At 66.1% G+C, this 20704-nt stretch overlaps 1 protein-coding gene across 1 annotated transcript; it reads right to left on the minus strand.

Annotated features, from left to right (window-relative positions):
- Positions 1-20400, minus strand: DPYSL5 (dihydropyrimidinase like 5). The gene is made up of 13 exons (XM_080390267.1): positions 17093-20400; positions 11583-11847; positions 9672-9830; positions 8708-8887; positions 8530-8598; positions 8242-8286; positions 7887-7962; positions 6861-7017; positions 5531-5672; positions 5010-5152; positions 4719-4926; positions 3075-3243; positions 1-2150 (listed from the first exon to the last, which is right to left on the minus strand). Exons 2-13 carry the CDS (start codon positions 11841-11843, stop codon positions 2065-2067), a joined length of 1695 nt encoding a protein of 564 aa, XP_080246393.1. The 5' UTR covers positions 11844-11847; positions 17093-20400; the 3' UTR covers positions 1-2064.
- Positions 20401-20704: the final 304 nt, after the last annotated feature.

Genomic DNA, 20704 nt, shown 5'->3' on the forward strand with positions numbered 1-20704 from the left:
GCGCCCCCTAGGGGCGGGCGTCGGCTTCTGCACGGCCGGGACTCCACCGGGATCCCTCTGGGACCTCCCCAGGATCCCCCCTGGGACCCTTCTGAGACCCCTCGGGACCTCCCAGAGCTCCCCATGCCTCCCCTCCCCCCAGCCCACAGGGATGCCCCGGGACACCCAGAGCTCCCCCCTTACCCCCCATCCCTACCCTACAGACCCCCAAACCTTCTCTGCACCCATGGGTGCATTCATGCACCCCAGCAGTGTGTGTGCATGTGCCCCCACCCTCCCGCTGCGGTGATGTGCAACTGGCATAGCTGCCTGCAGCGGTGCTGCTGAGATGCCCTCGGCCACATGGTGGCTAGGCCAGCTCCATGTGCCCCCCACATCTCCTCGTGCTCCCCCCGGCAGGTCTGTGGCTCCTGGGCCCTGCTCGTCCCCAGTGCTGCAGCCGCGGGGACCCCTGCACACCGGCTCCGGTGCTGCCATGGTGGCCACATGCCAGTGGCTCAACCTGGGGCATCCCATGTGCAGGAGTTGGGGTTGACCTGCCAAGTCTGTGTCCCTGCACACATGGCAGCCGCTCTCCTCCTCCAACAGCACCCAGCCACGCTCAGGGAATCTGAGGGGGTGTGGGGGGTTACCCTCCCGAGGGCTGGTGTGCCGGGGGCTGACGGACATACATGCAGGGTGGCCATAGGGACAGTCCTGGAGCACACTGCCACGCACACTGAGCAGTGGGGCGATGCGGAGCCCACTGCACACCTCACCCCAGGCTGGCCCCCCCAGCCAGCCCCCCCCAAGCAGGCATCGAGGCTGGGTGCTGTGAGAACTGTCTTTAATGAGCAAACAGAAATGTACTGCAGGTTCCTAAAAACGGCCAATATGCAACTACCCAGGGGCGGGCAGGACCCCCGCGCCCACCCGGCCCCCCCACACACCTACAGGGACCAACTAGGGGGACAGGGCACAAGGGACAACTCACATCTGACACCACCACGGGGCATGGCTGGGGAGGGGGCAGTGGGGCGGGGGCACCCACCGGATAGCACCAGTGCATGGCGGGGGACATGGATGGGGACCCTGCTCTGCTGCAGCCACAGGGACCCCGACCTGTGCCCACTGTGGGTGCACGGGAGTGTCACCAGCCCCAGGGTCCTCAGCAGCACCACAGTGGGACGTGGAGGGGCAGGGGGGCTCCTGGCATGGCATGAAACAGGTGCTGCCATCGTGCACGGAGGGATGGGGACGTGTGTGTACGTGCATGGACACCTGCTGAGGAGTTCATGTGTGCACACATGTGCAATGAGCATGCACACACAGAGTGGTCAGGAGCCTGCTAGAACCTTGCACACGTGTGCACACATGTGTGCAATGAATATCTCACCGAGACCATGCATGGTGTGACACACGTGTGCACATACACACGGCAGTGAGGAGCCTGCCAGCACCTTGCACAAAGGGAGGCACATGTGTGCTATGAACATCTCAGACCACGCTTGGTGTTAAACACACATGTGGACACACATACCGCAGTGAGAAGCCTGCCAGCACCTCACGTGGTGGGATGCACACGTGTGTGCCAGCGGACAGCTGTCAGCCCCACGCTGGTGCAGGCGTGTGCATGCTGGCTGCTGGCTGCCCTGGCGTGGGATGGGCCTGGGCATCCCACAGGGGGCCAGAGCAGGGCGGGGGGTGGGGGCAGCCCGGGGGTGGGAAGGGCGGAGAGGGGGGGTCCCTGCTTCTCCCCTAACGCTAGTGACACAAACCACTTCAGAGTATTTCCACGTGATGCACAAACAAGTCAAAAATTCACTGATCCAAACCCAACGTGCAAACAGAAAAGGGCCAGGGCAGACCCACCCACTGCCCCATCCCCTCCCGCCGGCTGGGCCGTGGCCCCCTGGCCCACCGCACCCAGCTGTCGGCTCACGTTGCTGGCATGGCCCCGCCGGCAGGACGGGGGCCAGGCAGGGCCCCCCCGGTGCAAGGGGAGCCCCGCCAGAGCCGTGGTCCCGGCGGGGGTACAGCGTGGGGACGGCACCTGGTCCTCAGTTGGGGGACATGTCCCCGGCTTTACCAAATGCCGCTCGACCGGCCTCCGGGGGGAGCGAGAATCCGGGCCGAAGCTCGCTTTGGAACGTGGTCATCGATCTGAGAACCTGCCGGACAGACGGATGGACGGCATGAGGGCCGCCGGTGCCAGGGCGAGAGCCCGATGGCCACCCCAGCACCTCCAGCATGGCCAGCAGCCCTGCTGCCAGCACCCTGAGGACAGTGGGTGCTCTGTGTCCCCCCGGCTCTGTAACAGCCACGCTCCTGCCGAGAGTGGCAGGTGGGCACCAGTGCTTGTGCAACTCTGGCCATGCTGGCACTGATGCTCGTGACCCACTGGGTCCCAGCGTCCTGCTCCAGGGGGTCAGAGTGGCCAGGTCCCATGCCCGAGTGTGGTGCCAGCAGGGAGCATCACCCACAGCTGCTGGCCCTGGCACAGCCAGCACCGAGCTGCGGTGGCGGTGAGCGTGGGCAGCACGGGGTGCCGCAGCTGAAGCCAGCCCCGCTCCTGCTCCAGGCCCCCAGGCCCAGTCCTGCTCCAGCACAGCATGTGGCTTGGTCCTGTCTGGCACAGGGCAGCGCCATGGTGGCTGCAGGGTGGGATGGCAGTGCCAGCTAGGGCCGCAGGGATGCCCCCCAGTCCCTCTGTTCCTGTTCCTGGGGACAAAGGTGCCTGCTGGGGCTGGACACAATGCATGCGCCGGCTCAGTCCTACCTGCCCCAGCCACTCCCAGCCCAGCATGAACCCCCGCCCGGCACAGCCACGTGATGGACGGTGCATGGAGGGACAGGCTGGAGGGGCTGCGGGGCCAGGGATGGGGTCAGCTTCCTACTCTGCCACAGGCGCAGCAGGGCAGCATGGCCCTCTGCCTCAGAGATGGGGGGTTGCACCCTTAGGGGTGTTGTTGGTGGGGACACCCTGGATAGGTGAGTGCCTGGCCGGTGCCCGAGAGCCGCCGGATGCGGGGCTGCCAGCGAGCCTGGAGTGGGGCTGGGAACAGGGCTGGGGCTGCTGGGACCCCCACTCTTACCGGACAGGCTGAAGCTGGACTCGTGGAGGTCCCTCATGCCCCCGTGTCGCGTGGCGGGCCGGGTGGGCGTATCGGCCAGGGGCGTCCCCGTCTCTTTTTTCCCGGCATGCACAACCACGGCCACATCCCCCAGGTATGGGGTACGATCCACACCCCGCAGCTTTAAACTCTGCCAGAAGGGAAAGAAAAAGCAGAGAGAGCGTCAGCCCAGCGGGCACTGCGCCGTAATGGGCGGGGGGCTGCGGCCAGGGCGCAGGGGGGGCATGGGGGGCCCCGCAGTGTGAGCAGGGTTAGGGGTGCCAGGACCTAACAGCGGGGTGCGGATCAGCCGGGTGTTGGGAGGGAAGGAAGGAAGGGGGCCAGGGCATGCTGTGGCATGGGGAGGGGGCTGTGGTGTGGGGAGGGGTGCATCTTGGGGGGCACTGAGTGCATCTTGGGGGGCACTGAGTGGGACACTGGCTGGGCTGTGGGGCTCCCTGTTCAAGAGGTGCTGGTGCGGAGCGGTGCCAGAGCAGGAGCAGAGTCTGGGGGAGGCAGGTGACCCCAGCGGCGCAGCCCCTCGCCTGTCTCCCTGCTGATGACAAGCCGCACACACCACCCCCACCCCCCCAGCAAAGTGCAGGTAAGTGTTCGGAGGGGACCACACAGGCAGGCGATGCCCTGTGCCCCCCCCAGCCATGCACGGCTCCAGCCACACACCCTGGTGCTGGCCACCGGTTCCCAGCTCCCTGGGACAGTGATAGGACCCCCTGGCTGTCCCTTTCTCTCACAGCACCAGCACCACGTCCTGCCCCTCCAGTGCACTCTATACACCAAGCAGGGGCTGGTGAAAGGCGGGGGCATGGAGGGGTCTGCAGCACTGGGGGCTGCCAGAGCTCCTGGGTGTCATGCCTGGGCAGCCCTGGGGACCCGCGAGGGGTCTGGTGTGTGGGGGCCGTGCCCCTTGAGCACAGCGGGTCAGCAACGGGACGAGGGGCCAGCGCTGCAGGATGAGGGCACTGGGTCGGGGGGCAGAGGTGGGGAGAGGGGCTTCTGTGGCCCCACCAAGCATGGCAAGACCTGTCCCACAGCTGGCAAGCGCATGCCCTGGTGTCCCCTCCTGTCCCAGCCATGTGTATCCCTGCCCTGGGGCACGTGGGACCACCATAAGCTGCGAGGTGCCTCAGGGGGCTGCAGAGGGCAGAAAGCCCAGGACAGCAGCCTACAGCAGGTCCTGACACTTGGCATGTGCCTCACATGCATGTCAGGACAACTGCCAACCAACTGTCCCCAAACCCTCTGCACCACCAGCACGTGGAAGGGTGGGGAGCTGAGGGGGGTCCTCCATCCTACACCCACCCGCAGGGACCGCACTGCTGGTGCTTGCCCCTGGCTGGGCACCACCACTGCCATCCTTGCCCCTGCATGAGGTACACTGCGCTCCCGCTACATGATGTTCCAGGGTGGCACCGACTGTGGCATAGCGTGGCACTGGGGTGGCACAGCACTAGGTGGCACAGACCTGACTGGCAGCACTGACCCACATCTCTGGGACCACTGCCAACGCTGTCTCCCTTGGCCCCTCCAGCAGCCAGGAGCAAGGCATGGCACAGCCCGTCCCCACACTGTGGCACAGCACCGGCACGGCCCCTGCTGTCCCTGTACCTTCTCCCGTTGCACCAGCTTCTTGTAGACGGAGTCTGGGAAGGAGCGGAGTGGGCAGAACTTGCCAGTGCCCTCGGCACACATGAAGACACCGTTCTCGTAGACCACACGCCCACGGCTGATGGTGACCAGGGGCACGCCATGGCACCGCATGTTCTCGTAGAGATTGATGTCCCCTCCCTGCACCTGGGTGCTGGCTGAGATGGTCCTGAGTGAGGGGGATGGGGTGTTGAGTGGGTGCCCGTCGGCACGGGGAGCCCCCTCCCCAGCCCTGCCGCTCGCTGCACCTACTTGGTGGCCTCGGGGTCCCAGACCACAACATCGGCATCTGCCCCGGGGATGATCCGGCCCTTGCGGGGGTACAGGTTGTGGATCTTGGCAGCGTTGGAGCTGGTCACTGCCACGAAGCGGTTCTCATCCATCTTGCCCCCAACCTGCCACCGGAGCAGGGGAAGGGTGAGAATGTGCCTGGCTGCATTCTGCCCCAGCCCCACAGTGCTGCCCAGCTGCCTGTGCCCTGTCCCTCGTGCTCTGCACTGCCCCCCCCAACACTTTGCAAGGGGCTGCTGGGGCTATGCCTTTTACTAGGACCCACTGGGTTGCACTGGGGAGCACCTAGCCCACCCCATGCTGGAGGGCAAACGCTGCCCAGGACATCCTGTGGGAGCCAACAGAAGGGTTCTCCCACCCCAGGGCCCTCCCACCCCAAACCTCAGCCCAAGCCAGCCCCACTGCTGAGCCCCCCAAGAGACAGGGAGGCCGCCTCATCCCAGGGTGCCTGTGGGCGGGGGTGGGTGTGCAGGACCCCGTACCACACCACGTTCCCAGATGATGTTCATGCGGTCCTGCACCCCACTGACGCCGTGGGGGATCTTGGTGAAGTCCTCCTTGCCCATGGCTTTCTGCTTGGTGCTGAAGGGCCGGTGGTCAGAGGCCACGATGTTCAGCGTGTCACTGTGGGAGGATGGGGCTGCTGATGGCACTGCTGGGGTGGCTTGGCCACCGCCAGCTAGTGGCAGGGCCCACAACCAGGAGCATGGTGCCTGAGGAGCTCAGCGCCCAGGGAGTGAGGTGCTTGGGGAGGAGTGTGTGCAGGGAGTGGAGCACCTAGGGAGTGGGGTGACCAGGGAACAAGGTGCCTAGGGAGTGAGGTACCCACACAGTGGGGTGCCAGGGGAGGTCAGTGCCAAGGGAGTGCCTCAGAATTGGGGCACCCATGCCATGGCGTGCCTGGGGATCAGGCTGCTCAGGGAATGGGGCACCTATGCAGTGGCGTGCTTGGGGAGCTCAGCACCTAGGCAGCAAGGTGCCTGAGGAGTGGGGTACTCATGCCAGGTGTGCCCAGGGAGCTCAGTGCCCAGGGAATGAAGCACCCATGCTGTGGGCTGCTCAGGGAGCTCAGTGCCTGGGGAGCAGGGTGCTCAGGGAATGGGGCATCCATGCAGTGGGGTGCCTGAGGAGCTCAGCACCCAGTGAGCAGGGTGCCTGGGGAGCAGAGTGTGCACATCATGGGGTGCCCAGGGATCTCAGCACCCAGGGAGCAGGGTGCCCAGGGAGTGGGGCATCCATGTTGTGGGGTGCCAACGGAAGTCAGTGCCTGGGGAGTAAGGTGCTCAGGGAGCTCAGCAATTGGTGACTGAGGTGCTTGGGGAACGGGCACCTAGCAGTGGGGTGCCCAGGGAGCCCAATGGCTGGGGAGCAGTGTGCCTGGGGATTGGAGCACCTAGCATCCCAGGTGCTCAGGGTGTGCTTGGGAAGTGCAGCACCCACAGGGCGAGGCCCTAAGGGAGCACAGTGTCTGGGAAGTGAGGTTCCCAGAGAGCCCCGTGCCCACAAAGTGAGGTGCTGGGAAGCTGGGGTGCCTGAGAGTAGCTCAGGGAGGGGGGTGCTTGAAAGATTGGGTGTCTGGAGCATACAGCACCAGGGGAGCAGGGTGTCTGGAGAGCAGGGTGCCTGAACATGCGGTGCTGGGGTGATGGGGCAGCCAGACAGCGTGGCACCTAGGAGAAGAACACCTGGCCATGCTGGACAACTGGGGATGCTTGGAGACAACCAACAAGCATGGCAACTGGGGAGGGGGTGCTGGGAAGTGTGGCTGCGGGAAGGGGGTGCCCAGGGCATGGGGTGCCCTGGGTGCCTCACTTGGCGAGCAGGCTCATGAGGTAGGCAGAGGTGTTGGTGTCCAGGCGCAGCGGTGGCACGGTGACGTAGGCAGCAGCATGGAACCAGTCCTGGTGGTAGTAGTGCAGCCCGGTGAGCGTGGCGTGCGCTGTGGTCGTCTCCGCGTACACCACCTTCCCTGCCAGGGCGGAGGCACACGCGTGGGGCTGGGGGCAGCAGGGCACATGTGCAATGGAAGGGTGCACAGGGGCAAGTGTGCAAGAGCATGTGTGTGCTCTACCGGCACTGCTCCAGGCAGCGTGTGCCCCCATCTGGGCACAAGCCCTGTGTCCATGTGTCCTGTGCCTGTGCAAGCAGAGCTGCGGGTGCCCCGTGGCTGTTGGCCCATGTGCGCACACGTGTCCGAGAACACATGCACACACATGTGCTCATGTGTCTGCTCCTGCCTGTGTCCCTGTCTAAGAGCCCACATGTCCCTGTGTGTCCCCATAGCTCCCGTGCCGCGCACGTCCATGCCTCTGCATGTGACACAGCCCTGCATGTGCCCATGTCCATGTCCCTTTACACCCAGGACCTTCCCGGTGCCCACATGCACCCTGCGTGTCCCTTGTGCCTGGGTGTGTCTGCATCCATGCACGTGCGCCTTGTTCACACACGTCTGTGTCAGTGTGTGCCTGTGTCCCTGCATGTGCCCCACATCTGTGACCCTGCACAGGCTCATGCCTGCATGTGTGCACTCCTCCACCTGTGCCCGTGTCCCTGCGTGTGCCCATGTCCCCACGCGTGTGGGAGCAGCCCCCACTGCAAGAGGCGGGGCCACAGGACGGGGCGGAGCTACAGGGAAGAGGTGGGGCTTTGACCGAGGGGGCGGCCAGATGGTTGCCACCGCATGGCCCCCATCCCGGGGTATTTTGCCCTAGTGGGGCCAGTCCACACCTGCGCAGTGAGCCCAGGGGTCCATGTCCCACCCCACTGCCAGCCCGGGGTAGGGGGCACATCCTGCCCCGGGCAGGGCCACCCCTAGGGGTGCCCATCCAGGTGTCCTACCTTGCATCTTGGCGGCTGCAATGACATCCCCTGCAGACATGCTGGAGACGTTCACCAGGTAGATGGGGCAGTGGGTCTGCAGAGAGGGTGTCAGTGTCACCATCCCCACAGTGCCCCAGCTCCACAGAGGCATCCTTGTGCCCCTACCAGGGCGCTGGGACCTCCCCATGGAAGTGGGGCACCCACCCCCAGATGTAGTGAAGGGGGATGCCCCAGCGGCAGGAGGAGGTGGGATACCCATTGTGGTCTGGCACAACCATGTGCCACACACCCAGCTCACTTAAGGGGCGGGGACCCCGGCGCAGACCCTCAGCAGCGAGGTTCAGTCCTGGCTGCCCAGCGTGGGACCACTCACCCTGTTGGCAATGGTGATGACGCGGTGTGTGGCCTCGGCTTCAAGCTGCGGAGAGAGTGGGCAGTGAGTGCATGGCACAGCATGGCAAAATGCCCCAGCTGGGGCACGGTGCACAGTCAGGCATAGTGGCACTGATGGGTGGTGCAAGGATGGGCATGCAGATGGGTGCACGGATGGCACAGATGGGTGCATAGGCAGTGCCAGCTATGAAGATGCTCCAGAGCATCCAAGCCATGTCCCAGGCCACACTGCCTGTGCGGTGACTCGGGGATGCCAGCAGTCACCTACCTCTTCGGGTCGGCTGATCTCAATGCCCTCCGGCCCCGTGATGCCCAGGTCCAGCGCCTCCTTTGCTCCCTGGGGAATGGGGGGCTGTCAGCGTGGGGTGACACAGGGGGCTCTGTTTGCCCCAAGCACATGATGGGATGCCCATCACTGCTGGGCACCCCCCAACCCCAGTGCTTACCTCAGCCACCAGCTCGCCATTCTCGGCATGGACCCGGGCGATGGCACCGATGTCGCGGCAAGCCCGGAAGACCTGGTAGAGCTCGCTGTCCCGCAGCATGTACAGGTCCTTGTAGGTCATGAACATCTGGAAGGAGTTCACCCCCTTCTCCCGCACCAGCGTCTCCATCTCTGCCTTCACCTGTGCCAGGACAGGGGGGTCAGTACAGTGGCGGGGGGCATGGCAGCTCCGGTATGCACAGGCAGCTGTGAGACCCTCTCCCTCCCAGTTATGGGGTAGATCTGGGGTGAGGTGCCCCCCACCATGGGGCAGGGACCAACTTGGGGACACAAGATGCAGGATTTGCGTGTGTGTCCCAGGGTGATCTGGGGAGTGACAGCTGCTGGCGGGGGGGATTTTCTTGCCGTGTCGTGCCATGATCTGGCCCTGGCCTGGCTGCATCCCTGGTGTGTCGGTGGTAGGGGGCACCTGCTCCACACCCATCCTCCCCTGCTCTGCCTGGGGAGGGTCTGGCCAGGCCACGGGGTACACTGGGGCTGGGGTCTCCCTGCAGTGCGGCTGGGAGCAGCCCAGCTTCATTCTGCTCTGGCAGCTTTGGTGGGCATTGCAGGGCCCAAGCGTGCTGTGGGACGGGGTCTAGGCACCAAGCAGGGCCAGCCCCTCTGGCCACCCACATAGGGGTCATGCTGTAGGATGGGGTCCCCCCAGGTTGGGATCACTGTGCCCAGGCACCCTGGTCATTTTCCACCCCAATGAGGGGCTCAGCCCCGCAGGGAACCTCTGTCCCGCTGAGCCTGGATCAAGGCAGCTCAAAAGGCAGCCTGGGGGCTCAGCCCAGCCCACCCCAACAAGCAGCTAATGGGATCAGCAGGGTTGGGAATTAGCCCCGACCACAGCAGCTGCTCCTGGGCACTTGCTGTGCCGGGGGGCTGGAGCCACGCTGTGCTGGCATGGCTGGGCTCACCTTGGGCGCCCACCAAGTGATGCCCATGTGCAGAGCGTAGTCGCAGCAGACCTTGGGGTCGGCCAGGCTGCGGCATTTCTCATAGGCGTCCAGCAGCGAGGTCTCCTTGTCAGGCAGGATGTGGCCGATGATCATCGTCGTCCCTCCCACCAGGGCTGCCTGTGGGTTACAGGGGACACCAGCGGTGTGGGGCCGATTCGCCCCACAGGAGCGGTCTCTGCTGCCCATGCTGAGGGGTAGCACTAATCCTGCCCGGCAATGAGCAGGGCTAATCCCCTGGGTGGCCAAGCTGGGATAGCTGCATGTGGGGCACAGTGTTGCCTGCAGGCAGGGATCCCCCAGCATCACCCTGGGGTGCCAGCCCACCCCTCACAGTGCCCTGGCCTTGCTGGCACCTGCCCAGTTGCAGCTGCACATCTGGGTGCATGACATCTGGAGAGTCCCAACCTGCTGCTCACTGGGGCACCAATGCCTCCCTCCAGCACTGATCACTGGATTTGGGGTGTCAGGGGGATGCCCTACCTGGGCTACCCATGGGCCTGGGCAGCAGGGTCCCCACAGGCCCCCCCAGCTGCGCCCCCCACATGGGGCCCAATCTGGGATGGGGCTGCCCAGCCCAGCCCCAAGCAGCACAGGGGCTGCAGGGAGAGCCCCCTGGCCATGGCAGGTGCGGGCAGCAGGGCAGGCACTGTCGCACCTGGCAGCGTCCCCAGCTCACCCAGCCTGGCTGATCCCCAAAGCTCCTTTACCAATTGGCCCCGGCAGGCTGACGCAGGCCAGTGGTGCCGGCACAGGCTACAAGGCAGCCTGCCAGGATGGGGATACGGAGCAGGCACGCCATGCCTGTGGTCGCTGCACCAGCCCCCTACCCTCCAGCACACCTCTGTGCCTCTCCAGGCCCCTTGCTGCACCATGGCATGGGGCTGGCCCCCCAACCCCTTTGCTGCAGCAGCCATGGGAGAGCTGAGCCCCCTGCCCAGGGACACTAAGCACCCCAGGGCCGGGCACGGCCAGTGCCACAGCGGCACAATGGCTGCTCTGTACAGGGTGCTGGAGCCAGCCAGCCCCAGCACTGCCCAGGACAAGCCCGCGCCGGTCCCTTGACACCTCCAGGCAGCGGCACCCGGTGCATGGCACCACTGGCCCACAACAGGGCCCTGCCACACAGGGAGGGGCAAGCCAGGCTGGCACCACAGAGCATCCCCACGGCAGTGTGCTGAGCAGGCCCGGGCTTGCCATGCCCTGGTCTGGAGCTGGATGAGCATCCCCCCCCCCCCAGAAAGGTCTGCAGGGCACCAGGGGGTCCCCAGTGCAGGAGAGAGCACATTTGCTGCATGCGGGTGGGCTGCACCCCACGGCGACTGTCCCTGCCAGCATGCCCACCCTTCTGCTCACCCTCTGGGGCTGGCAGCAAACATGGCCAGGCAGGGGAGCCAGGCTGCCGGATGCCTGGGCCAGGGGCTCATCTGCCAGGAAGTGGCATCTTTCACTCTCTGCCCCATGCCAGCAGCATCACCTCATGGGGAGCACAGCTGGCAGTGCGTAGGGAGCCACTAGAGCAGAGGGGCCCCATGCTGGCACTGGGTGCCAAGTTCCCAGTGAGAGAGGATGATGCTCACGGCAATGGGACCTGATGGATGGGGACACAGGGACAGGCAGTTGCCATGCCAGGCTGTGGGGGAGCTGATGCTGCTGGCTGCCTGCAGTGCCAGGGCAGAGAGCCTGCCCACACCACACAGCTCCCACTGGTGGGCTTGCCTGGCATCCGATGCTCCATGCTGACCCCCTGCAGTACCACAGCAGCCAGGGAGCCTTCCCTGAGCTGGGAGCAAACCCACCCAACCAGGGCTTGGGGTGTGGGCAGGTAGCACACCCGGGGGGGCGTGGGGAGGGGCTGCGGCCAGGGGGTACCTTGGTGCCATGGTAGAAGTCATCCACGCAGGTGGCATTCATGAAGGTCTGGTGGAAGTGGGTGCTGGTGTCAATGCCGCCCGGGATGACGAGCTTGCCAGTTGCATCAATGACCTTGGCCCCACCAGGGATCATGAGCTCACGGCCGACTTGCTGGATGATGCCATTCTCAATGTAGACATCTGCCTCCAGCGTGCAGTCGTCGTTCACCACCTTACCCCCCTTGATGAGGATCCGCATGGTGGCCGCGTTGGCGAGCATGGTGCTGTGAGGGCAGGTGTCAGCCCTGGGGCAGCTGTGGGGTGCCCCAGTCCCATGCAGCACCCCGGGGCCTGGGGGTGCTCAGCCCCATTGCCTGCTATGGAGGTCCCAGGCTGGGTCAGTGCTGCTGCCAGGGGGGTGAGTACCCCTTGTCAGCATGGGGTCCCAGTGCAGGCAGGCAGGCAGGCAGGGCTCTGGGCAGCTCCGCGGCTGCGCATCTAGAATGCCCATCCCCGCCCTGAGCCATGTCAACACTGGATTATCCTGGGAAATCCACAGAGCGGGGGGGCCCCGGGTGCCAAGTCAGGGGCTGCCACCCTGCTGAGCCCCCCTACTCCAATGACATTAGCCTGCACCCGGGCCAGTGCTGCCTACCTTGCAGTCTCAGCACCCAGAGCCAGCCACGGAGCAGGGCTGCTGGACCCCGAGCACTGCCAGCCCCACACACTGCCCGCCCTGCTTCCCCTGGCTGCAGGGTGAGGCAGGAGGCTGAGCCTGGCTGCTGGTGCTGTGTCCACCAAGGGGATGCTGCTGGGGCTTCTCCTGGGGCACAAGTACCCATGCTTGGGGGAGGCTGCCTGCCTTGTCCCGGCAGCACTGCAGGGCAGCCAAGGCTGGCATGGAGAGTGCCAGGCTGGCACCACTCACCAGGACCTCTGCCCCACAATCCTGCATGGTGCCAGCTCTGCTGGAGCCCCCCCGCACTGCTCCAGGGCTGCTTTCTCCACACTCCCCCCGGCAGCAAGGGGCGTCCCCAGACACAATCTATAACTCATTTGGTAGATTAAGGTCAAACGCAATCGACCTGCCCAAGCAGGGACGGCACGTGCCGGCTGTGTGGGCACCCCGGGAGTGCAACCCACCCTGGGGGCATGAGGTGGGCTGGAACTCCCCCAGAACCCACCCCGACATGCCTCTGTAGGGACTCACTGCAGGCCCCCCCGCCCAGGGCCCCCCAACAGCGCTGCCTCCCCTCCTCCAGACAGCCAGGGCGCAGGGGTGAGCAGCACAGCACTGCCCAGACTTGCTGCCCTGACTGTGGGGAAGAGCCCACAGCAGTGCCAGGCCAGCACCGAGCAGCCCCGGTGTGAGCAGGGCCCCAGTCCCACCCAGTGTTCCCAGGCCCCGGGATGGGCACAGCACATGCTGTCCCTGTCACGACGCCGGGGCCAGCGCCGAGCCGTGGGGCAGAGGGTGCTGCTGGCAGGAGCATGGTCCCTTGCGGCGGGGGACTGGCCCAGTGCCCCCACAGCCTTGCCGCTGCTCCATGCGGATACTGGGGCACTGCTCTGAAAGGACTGTCCTGAGCATGTGCCAGCAATTCCCAGCCAGCCAGCAAAACGCCTGCTCGGCAGCAAATGGCTTCCCCGGGCGCTGGACCTGGCGGGGAGCAGTGGCAGCCGGCAAGGCTGAGCTGGGACTTGCCGGCAGCTGAGCATTCCCGGCACTGTGGGCAGGAGCAGCTGCTTGGGGAGGGTGGGTGGCCACGTCCACCATAAGGCCACAACAGTGTGGGGCTGGGGGCACTGGGAGCCCTTCCCCAGGGCTCTGTGATGGTGGTGCCAGCCCGTGCCTCGTCCCACTGCTCACTGTGGCATGGATGGCAGCGAACACCTGCCGTGGTGCTGTGAGCAGCCCCCCTGCCACAGGGAACGCTCCTGGGAAAGGCATCCCTCTCCCTGCCAAGAATGCTGCTGCCATGCACAGCTGCGCCAGCTGCCGAGGGGTGGCAGAGGAAAACGGGTCCTGGAGGGGCCAAGGTGGGATGGCAGTGACCTTCCTCCTGGCAGCAGCTCCTTGTGCAGCATGCTGCGCTGCCATGGCATGCTGGGCACCAGCACCCTAGCCTGGCTGGTCCTGGGCAGCCCCTGCCCATACCTGCCCCCCAGCTCTGCCTCAGGCACCTGGGAAAGCCACTGCCCTGTGCAAGGGCTGTGCTGGGGGGCACCCAGACCCATGGCTGCACTGCTGGGGACAAGAGGGATGAGGGGGACAAGGGGGCAGCCCCAGGCAAAGACGTGCTGAGCCCCCACGCCAGCAGCAGCTGGGATGGGGTAAGATGCCAGCCAACCTTGGTGGGATGAGCACCCACAGGACACGTGGTGGTGTCCACTGACCCCATGAGCCCCCCCGGACCCCAGGGCAGGGGATGGCTGAGCAGGATGGTGCCGGTGTGGCACAGAAATGGGGGTGCAGGAGGGAGGTGGTGCATCATACCCTGAGATGAAAGCAGGTTGCTGTGATGGACAGATCTGGAGCGCAGCAGTGCATGGGAAGGCAGCCCGTGCCAGCTCCCAGTGGTGCCACAGCACCCTCCCACCCTGTGGCATGGGCAGGGCCCCCCAGCATGGGTTGGGGATGGGTGGGGAGATGTCACCCACTGTGCCCGATGCTGCAGAGACTGGGATAGGAGCTGGCCCCCCCTGGGGTCCCATACAGCCTGGCCAGCCATGGGGCCTGGCTGCTGGCTGGATCCATGAGGTCTGGCACAGGTGGGCAGGTGGGCTCTCCAGCCCCACAGCTCTGGCCCCATAAGCGAGCCGGGGGAGAGGGTGGCTGCTGTGGGTGTGCTGGGAGGGGGTGAGTGTGCCAAAGCATGGCAGTGTAGTGGGCAGCAGCAGACACACCAGGGGCGAGTTGGCAGTCGTGGGGACAGGGGACAGCCCAGCCTGGGCTGGACATAATGCACAGGTGAGGGCTGGCAGCTCCACACACTGCCCATGGCTTTGGCCACCATGCAGCTGCCCACGCTGCCACCTCTGTGCTCCCCCTACCCTGCTGCGCCGGGCCCCTTTCCTGCCACCTCCTCAGGGGTTCCAGCCAGTCACCCCCTGCACCCAGCCCCGGGAGAGCCCTGCTACCCCTTGCCTCCTGCACCACCAGCTGCCGCTCCAGCTGGCACACCGGTCCCCATGCCCACCACAGCCCCTCTGACATGCCAGTTCCCCCCCAGTCCCCCCAACTCACGCTGAGCATCCCCAGGGGCTCTGTCCCTCTGTCCCCCAGCCCATGCTGCAGCGCCAGTGCAGCACAGCCTGTCCCGGGAACACTGGACTCTGGCCTGTGCCCCAGCAAGCTGCTGCGGTGCGGTGGCACAGCCAGCATCAGGCAGCAGCGGTGGCGGCTGCTCGCTGGTGCGGCAGGCAGGAGCTTTCTGTGAGATAACAGGTCCCCCCGGCAGGGCAGAAACACAGCGTCAGCACTGGGGGGGCCGTGAGCATCCTTGGGGACCCCCTGCCCAGACCCACCACCATAGCCGGTACCGGTATGCCACAGGCTGCCGGCTCAGCCGTTCTTGGGTGCTGCCGGCAGCCTGGCCGAGCCCTGGGAGGCGGGGGGCCGCAGCGGCGCTTCCCGGCATACAAAGCAGCACAGCCATCTCGGGGGGCTCACAGCCCCCCAGCGCCTGCCGGCTGCTCTGCTAGCCCTGAGCCGTGGGGGCTGGCGGGACGGGGGTGCAGGAACAGCTGTGACCCGGGCAGGACAAAGGGATCCCTGCCCCGGCAGGGGCTGCCGGGGGGGCACCTGTTGGGGCCGGGGTGGCTGCTGGGCCTGGCCTTTGTGCCGGGACGGTGGGGGCTGCGGCGCGGCCGCACACAGCGCTGCATTGTGTGGCGAGGTCAGGGGCTGCTCCCACACCAGTCCTCCCATGGCCCCTCCACCGCCCCCCGCTTTTGTCTGTGCTGGAGAGCCCCCTGGCACCCATCCTGCCCGGCACCCACCCTGCCCCACCTGGGCCCTGGCAGGGACTCTCCTTTGTCAGGGGCCAGGCTTGGTGACCGTTCCCTCCTGGGCAGGATCAGCCCTGCCAGTGACACCAAACCACCACCACTGACTGGCCCTGGCTGGAGGTGGCAGCTGGGTGGCCATCTCCCCCTGCCTGGGAGATGCCTCTTGGGGGTCACAACTGTCACATCCCCCCTGCCCTGCCCTGTCCCCGGCTCCATGACGGACACAGCCAGGCTGAGCACCCGCATCCCACTCCAGGGCTGCCTGTGGGGCCCGGGCTGCCCTGCCCCGCTGCCGGGGTCCCACTGATGTCCCCCCCGGCCAGGACGAGCTCCGGTGCTGGGGTGACTAAGCCACCACCCTGGGAGGGTTGGTGACACCCAGGCTGCCCCGCGGTGACCAGGGGACCATGATCCATGGGTGAAGGGCCAGGGATGCTCCGGCAGAGCCGGTCACCTGGGATGCTGCAGGCGTGCGAACAGCCGGTCCCGGTCCCCGCGGGCACCTTGGCACGGCACGCACCACGGCACAGCCACACCCGCGTGGGTGCTGGGGCGCGCTGCCGCCGCAGAGGGGTGCTGGGGCCCGGCAGGACCCCCAGTCCTGCTCCGGGCTCGGTGCTTGGCGTGTGCCGGGGACCCCAGGGTGTGCCGGGTGGGTGCGTCGCGGCTGTCACTGCGGCAGGCCGGTGGCATGCCGGGCACCGCACCCGGGGGTCCTGCCAGCCCCTGGGGGGCCCGACCCGGGGCTGTGGCGTGGGGGGCACCGGGCAGGGAGCCGGACTGCCCGCTGCCGGGGTGAGGTGCCGGGTAGGGCGCAGCCCCGGTGCGGGGGCGGACGGCGGGCGAGGGGTGGGGGCGCCAGGGCGAGGGGCGGCCCCGGTGATGCCGCGGCGGGGCCCCGGTGCCCGGTTGCCGGGGGCGCGGCCGGGTCCTGGCCCCGGGGCGGCCCCGCAGACAAAGCCCGGTGCCGCCCAGCACAAAGGATGCTCCGAGCCGGGGCGGGGCCGCCCGGGAGCCCCCGCGGAACAATGGGCCGGGCCCGGTGGGACCCCCGCCTGCCCCCACCACCCCCCGCCCGCCCTGGGGGCCCCACTCCGCCGCGCCCCGCGCACCTGCTACTCCGCACCCGGTCGCGACAAGGCGCAGACGAGGGAGCCGGGCCTGCTCGGGCGGGGCGGCCCCGTGGCCACACCCCGCCGAGGCGAGCCCCTCGCGCTGCCGCGACACCATCGCCCTGTCGCGACGGGTGACTCGCCGTACGTGGGCGGGGTCCGCACACAACCTTTCTGCCCCGCGATAGCCCGCAAGGGATCCCATGCAGAGGCGGCGAGGCACTCCCCCTCCTCGCCTGTCGCGATGCACGCACCTGTCGCGATTATCCCACCCCCCGCGACAAGTCAGGTCCCACCGGTGCGGGAACGTGCGGAAACCGCCCAGCCCAGCCCACACAAGCCGAGCCGAGCCGAGCCAAGCCAAGCCGGCCCGGCCTGGCCCCGCCCCGCCCGGCCCCGCCGGTACCTCCCGCTCCCGCTCCGCTCCGCTCCCGCTCCGTGCTGCGCCCGCCGCGCTCCCCGTCCGCGATCGCCTCTCACCCAAACCTGCGCGGCAGGGGCAGGGCCTGCCCGCCACCTCGGCCAATCGCCGCCCGTCTTCCCCGCCGGGGGCGGGGCCCGGCCCCCCCAGCAGGGTGCTCTGCGCGTGGCCTGAATGACAGGCGGAGGGGGCGGGACTTGCGGCAGGACCCCGCCCAGCGGCGCCACCTGCCCGCTCAGTTGCCGTGGTGACGGGAGCCGGCACAAAGGCGCGCGGGGGCGGCCCCGAGTGACCCCGGCCCCCCTGGGACCCCATGGCCTCCCTGCAGACCCCCGTGGGACCTTGTGGCACGCCTACAGACTCCTATGGCCGCCATGGCCCCTCCATAGACCGACCACCTATAGAGCCCCATGGCCCCCCTATACATCCCTATGACAGCCCTATAGACCCCCCCATGGACCCCTGTGGGACCTTATGGCACCCCTGGAGACCCCCATGGGACCCCTATAGATCCACATGGCCCCCTGTGGGACCCCATGGGACCCCTATAGACCCCAATGGGAGCCCACGGCCCTGTATAGGACTCCTCCATAGCCCCTTCTGACAACCCATTCCCCCTCACAGGGTAAGCCCCTATGACCCCTGCAGCAGCCCCTCTGTACTCAATGGCCCTCCCACGGCACCCCCTGACACCCCCATGTGTCGCAGCACCCACTCATCACATCCCCATGGGCCCCTCCCAGCAGTGCCCAGTAACACCCAGTACAGCCCAGTAACCTGTAGTAGTACAGCCCAGTAGCACCCAACTGGTGCCTAGCACAGCCCAGTGGAGCCCAGTGACACCCAGCAGTACTCAGTACAGCCCAGCAGTGCCCAGTAATACCCAGTACAGCTCAGTAACACTCAGCAGTGCCCAGCACAACACAGTATCATCCAACCTAGACCGGCCCAGCAGCCCCCCACCACACATGGCAGCCCCCAGCAGGCTGCGCATCTCAGCGGTCCCCAGCTCCTAGTGCAGGGGTCCTCAAACTACGGCCCGTGGGACGGATATGGCCCCCAGGGTCCTCAATCCGGCCCCTGGTATTTACAGAACCCCCCCCCCCACCCTCCCCCCCCCCGCCGGGGGTTGGGGGGGAAACCAAGCAGCCGCAGATGACTGCCTGCCACTTCATCTGCGCACCGCTCCCCTGGTTAAAAAGTTTGAGGACCCCTGTCCTAGTGCATGGGGACGGGACACAGGGAGACACGGTGGTGCTGCCCCTGCCCTGTCCCCTGCACGCAGCTGTGAGGACCGGTGGCTTGCGGCACCCTGTGTGCAGGATGCAGCCCTTGGGACACAGAGCTGGCGCAGGGGTGCTGGAGGGACCTGCTGCCTCATCCCCTGTCCCTGTCCTATCCCTGTCCCCATCCCATCCCAGCTGTGCCACCCCATCCTTGGAGACTCTTTGGCTCCTCCAAGTCTCTTTCCTTCCCTACCCCAAGCAAGCCCCAGTCCCTCAGTCTCTCCTCACAGGACAAGCAGTGCTGTCCCCTGAGCATCTTGGTGGCCCTCAGCTGACCTCACTCCTGGTTTTTATGTCTTCCTTGTGTTAGAGGACACTGAGGGGTTCAAGCTCAGCTTGTGTCTGCCAGGACCTGTATGTCACTGCCAGGAGCTCTGCGGGCCCGGGGCAGGACTCTGTCCTGGTAAGGTCCCTGCTGGCCCCTTCCTCCAGCCTGGCTTGGGCGTGGTGACTGGTCCTCACAGAGCTGGTCATCAGTCGCGGATTTGGGTGGGAAGGTACCTTAAAGACCATCTAATTTCCGCCCCCCCCCCCGCCCCGCCACAGGCAGGGCCCCCTCCCCCCAGCCCAGGCTGCCCCCAGCCCCGTCCAGCCTGGCCTTGAGCCCTGCCAGGGATGGGGCACCCACAGCTGCTCTGGGCAGCCTGGGCCAGCGCCTCGCCGCCCTCACAGGGAAGAATTTCTTCCTCATCTCTCATCTCCATCTCCCCTCTCTCATGTAAAGCCATTCCCCCGTGTGCCATCGCCACCTGCCCTTGCCCAAAGCCCCTCCCCAGCTTTCTTGCCGGCCCCTTTAGGCACTGGCAGGTGCTCTAAGGTCTCCCCGCAGCCTTCTCCTCCCCAGGCTGAGCCACCCCAGCTCTCCCAGCCTGTCCCCACAGCAGAGCTGCTCCAGCCCCTGAGCATCTCCCTGGCCTCCTCTGGCCCCGCTCCAGCAGCTCCGTGTCTCTCCTGTGCTGGGGACCCCAGAGCCGGACGCAGCGCTGCAGGGGGGTCTCACCAGAGCGGAGCAGAGGGGCAGAGCCCCCTCACTGACCTGCTGGCCACATTGCCCCCAGCTGACCGCTGCACCCACCACTTGCCCATGCCTGCCCGCCAGACCCCATGTCCCATGCAGGTATGTTCAGGGATGCAGCATTTGCCTTTCTCCATCCTGATCCCCATCACCTTCCAGCACCGGCAGAGGGGGGCTCACGAGGACCTCAGCAGCCCCAGGCACCCTTGGGTGGTGCCCTGGAGGGGTGTCTCAGGAGAGCTCCAGCCTGGTTGTCCACCATTTCAGGCATTTTCCTCCTCCAGCTCCACCTCTGTCACCTGTCCCTGCCCTCCCCAGCCCGCTGTTCCCTGGGCAGCCCCCAGCTGTTGGGGGGTGGGTGCTGCCCCTGGCCCCTGAGTCTTTAACCCCTCTCAGTCCCTCTCCTGGGCTCCAGCCCATGAGTGGCCCCCTGAGACATGCTTCAAGACCCCACCACCTCAGGGTCCACTATATGGATGGGGTGTGGGTGTGGGCAGGAATCTGACTGCCCCCCCAGTGCTGCCTGGCTGGAGGGGAAACTCAGGCAGGAGCTCAGAAGTGTATGGGTCCTGCTCTGCTGGGTGTTCTGCACCCCATGCCCTGAGTTGTACAAGCAAAGCCCCCACTGCCCTACCCTGGGAGCTGGGCTCAGTCCACAGCCCCTGCATGCAGCACTGGGAGCCCCTTGGGACCCCATCATCCGCTGGGACCACACCATGCACTGGGACGCCACCATCACCAGGATCCCATCATCCGCTGGGACCCCACTGCCCACCAGGACCCCAGTTCACACTGGAACCCTGTTGTTGCCTGAATCCCACCACCCAATGGGACCTCACCACCTACAACTAGGATCCCACCATCATCTGCACCCCACGACCCGTGCTGGGATCCTACCACCCACCGCGAGCCTGCCACCCACCCACCTGGATGGCCACCTGGCATGCCGAGAGGACACAGAGCACAGGACCACAGGGTTGGTTTTTTTTTCTCTTTTTTTTTTTCCTCTTTTTTTTCTTTTTTTTTTTTTTTTGCACAAAAACAGTACATTTATTCAAGTGTTCTCCAGCACAAGTACATTAGAAAGGAGCTCGTCTGTATTATACTCTTCTGGGCACCAAAGAAAAAAAAAAAAACCAAAAAAAAAAAAAGAAAGGAGGATGGGATGGAAGCGGAACGGACAGACTTTCTACATCTGCTGCACGCATTGACCTTTAATTAGTTCAGAACAGCTATGTCACGAGCAATACTTACACAGATACAACAGAGTGCCGGGCAAGCCCCACGGGCCAGAAC

Source organism: Falco punctatus (genome assembly GCF_963210335.1).
Source record: "Falco punctatus genome assembly, chromosome: 5".
Classification (NCBI taxonomy): domain Eukaryota; kingdom Metazoa; phylum Chordata; class Aves; order Falconiformes; family Falconidae; genus Falco; species Falco punctatus.

Coding starts and splice junctions, on each gene's coding strand:
- DPYSL5 (XM_080390267.1), bottom strand. CDS start 11,843: ATGCTCGCCAACGCGGCCACCATGCGGATCCTCATCAAGGGGGGTAAG. Junction 8,888..9,671: donor TCACTTGGTGGGCGCCCAAG/GTGAGCCCAGCC, acceptor GTCCTGGCACAG/GTGAAGGCAGAGATGGAGAC. Junction 4,927..5,009: donor TGGGACCCCGAGGCCACCAA/GTAGGTGCAGCG, acceptor CCCCTCACTCAG/GACCATCTCAGCCAGCACCC.